Raw genomic sequence first — 2,895 nt, 5'->3', positions numbered from 1 at the left:
CCGGAGCGGCTGCCGCAGTGTCCGCTGCCTGGGCGGTGGGCGTCTGACCCCGACCGCAGGCGGCCCCGGGGGCGGGCCCGCGACTGTGAGGTGAGAGTCGGGCCCTGGCCGCTCCCGGACTGAGCGTGGCCGGGAACGCGGGCCCCGAAGGCGGCGCCGCTGGGGAGGCCCGCGGTAGGGCGGATGGGTGGGGCCGCGGGAGCTGCGGGCTCCCCGGAGACCCGCCTTCCTGGGGTCGGGGACCCCCGTGGCGGCGCGGGGCGGCGGTGGGAGCGGAGGAGCAGGCCCGGGCCTAGCGGGAGGATGCAGGGCCCCAGGTGCCGGGATCCTCTTTGGGGAGGGACCGCAGCGCCTGTGACGGCAGGTGTCGTGTGTGGCTCGGTCCCTCGGACGCGACACGGGAGTGGGAACCTCCGCAGGGCTGTTACCCGACTCAGACTCCGCTTTGCGGGGCGGTGAGGAGCCCTGCCTCTTTGCTCTGGCTCCTCTTGGTCTTGGCTCCAACCCCCTCCCCCCGCTGCGAAGGGCCGGAGTTGTGTCCGTCCTGTTTGCTGTCACCGTGCGCACCTGCACGTGGCGGGCACAACACACGAGTGCGGACTCCGTGGGAAGCAGGGTGGGGTCTGGGAAGAGCTCTGGCCGTCAGTTCTGTCTTAGGTTCCAAGCTTGGCCCCACCCATTGTTAGCCTGGCGACCTTGGGCAAGTAGCTGAGAGTTTTGGCTTCTTCATTTGAAAGGGGCTCTGATACTGCAGCCTTGCTGGTCAGTAGCGAGGGTTACAGGCAGGCACAGTACCTAGTACTGGGTGGCACGCAGCAGGTGTTGGGGACAGAAGTTGTTATTTGGGAAAAGGTTCTTCAGTTCATTAAATATGTCCTTTGCCAGTCTGTGCTCTGATGGATCCCTGGGATATAAAAGGTGCTCACTGGGTACCCAGGGATGAATGAACGATTCAGATTTTCTTGCTCCTCCACAAATTAATCAAAAACGTAGAAATAAGTTGGATGATGGGGCTAATGAAAAAGCTTGGGCTTGGAACTCAGTCTTGGGCAAGTGGCCTAAGGACAGACACTGGCCAGTGGCCTGAGAATGGGGTCTCCAGATACACTGGGAGAAACTTCTCACGGGAGCAGGGACATCCAGTAACCACGCCATGATGTGCTCATTCTTGTCCCTTCATCAGGTGCCTTGTTTTTCTGGAATGAACTGACCATGTCGGGATGACGGGAAGCGCTCTGTGCACACCGCTGTCTGTGGGAGCTTTGAAGGCCATAAAATAGAATTCGTTCTACCGTAAGCAGATACCCTTGTTCCCTTAGTAGGATCCAATCCTTGGAGAAGTTGTTAGGTTATCTTACTTATAAATCCTCCTGAAAGATGGGTCACAGTTCCCTCATCTATAAAATGCAGATCATAACCTACTTTCTATAAGCCCCCTGAGGCCGGGGGCCTGGAGCTCGAAGCGTAATATGCAGCACAGACGAGGGAAACCCTTAAAAAACATCTGGAGCAAATGATTGTGTCTCCAGGTTGCTGTGAAGGTAAGAGTGACATGGTGCATTTGGAAGCATTGAACTATGAAGTGCTGCTATGCAGGTAACTTAGTAATTCTTCACGTATAAAAGATGTGCTCCTATGCAAGGGGCAAGGGTAAATGTTGCTTTCCAGGCATCGATGATTACGTAAGAACAAGATATTTGCAAGACTGACCCTGGAAAACTCAAGGTTGCCTCCTTCCCTGGCCTTACAGGAGTGAGGAGGGGAGAGCTGGCACCTTGGAATGCTTTAAAGTCAGTTTGTACTTAAAGGGAGCTCCAGGCCTGGAGAAAAGGGCGCATTCTGAGAGGTGTCTGTGTCTTCTGTTCTAAGCCTGACCGTTCACAGAACATGAACGCAAGACGGCAGCTGAAGCTCAGCATCTTGGTTGTCAGCCAACGTGTCACATGTTTTACTAAGGTCTTGAATTGAGTAAAGACAGGTCAGGTGCTTGAATGTTCTGAGGAGTCCATGACACGCGGATGTTACCTCTGAGAGCGCTGCATCTCACGCCCCTGGGTCGGACAGGAAGGTTTCTGTCCTTCTGGCTCATTGGGTTCGATTTTTCAAACTTAAAAAGAAATAAAGAACAAGACAGTAATATCCAACTCTTGTGGTCAAAGGAAAATATTTGTTTCCAGTAAGAAGACTATGCCGCGGACCCAGAAGGAACGGGTGATCTTTATTCCCGTGACGCATGAAGTGATTTAAAGTTGTTTTTCCTGCCGTGACTAATTGCCGTTTGCTCTTCTAGGGGGAGCTCCTTTGCGTCGAGCTATGGTGAAAAATGTTTCGGAAAGGCAAAAAACGACACAGCAGCAGCAGTTCCCAAAGCAGCGAAATCAGTACGAAGAGCAAGGTAGGGCGCATGGGCTTCGGAAGAGGGCCCTAACGCGGGGGATTCTGGTCCCCTTCCCGGCGCGGCCGTACCGACCACGGCAGAGCTGCCCATGGTCTTCACACTAGGCGCGTCTTAACGTTTGCTTGTTGCACTAGACACACATTACCCTGGGCTCGATTTGATTTTATTTTGTTGTGGGGACCTTCTGAGATTATTACGTGCCTGAACCTAGATGGGACAGAGGACGGATGAAAGGGTCTCCTTGAAACACTGATTTTTTAATATTTTACATGATGGAAATTGCAGGCAGTTAGGGGCTGGCGTCGTGAATTCTGGGGTTGGTGCTTGTGTGTACATAACTATAGGTGTAGTTACTCAGTGCCGAGTTAGTTGGATAGTGAGGCAAATGCCACGTTTAGGGCTCCGCAGAGAGTGGAGAATGGGGTTGTAAAGGGGCCTCAGGGTCCTGAGTCCCCGTCCCTGGACCAGCCCGTGGTTCTTGGTTTCACTGCTATACA

General features: G+C 54.1%; 1 protein-coding gene across 1 annotated transcript in view; it reads left to right on the top strand.

The window, feature by feature from the left end:
• Window positions 1-6: 6 nt before the first annotated feature.
• Window positions 7-2,895, top strand: part of ITGB1BP1 (integrin subunit beta 1 binding protein 1) — a 9,777-nt gene continuing 6,888 nt past the window's right edge. Inside the window, exons 1-3 of the mRNA XM_077751061.1 lie at window positions 7-90; window positions 1,184-1,293; window positions 2,291-2,395. Coding sequence (XP_077607187.1) covers window positions 2,324-2,395 — 72 coding nt within the window. The 5' untranslated portion in view covers window positions 7-90; window positions 1,184-1,293; window positions 2,291-2,323. The remainder of the gene's footprint in view (window positions 91-1,183; window positions 1,294-2,290; window positions 2,396-2,895) is intronic.

This window comes from Crocuta crocuta, unplaced genomic scaffold (genome assembly GCF_008692635.1).
Source record: "Crocuta crocuta isolate KB4526 unplaced genomic scaffold, BGI_CrCroc_1.0 scaffold129, whole genome shotgun sequence".
Lineage (NCBI taxonomy): Eukaryota > Metazoa > Chordata > Mammalia > Carnivora > Hyaenidae > Crocuta > Crocuta crocuta.
Note: the sequence above shows the minus strand (reverse complement) of the source record. Positions and strands in the feature narration are given on the sequence as shown.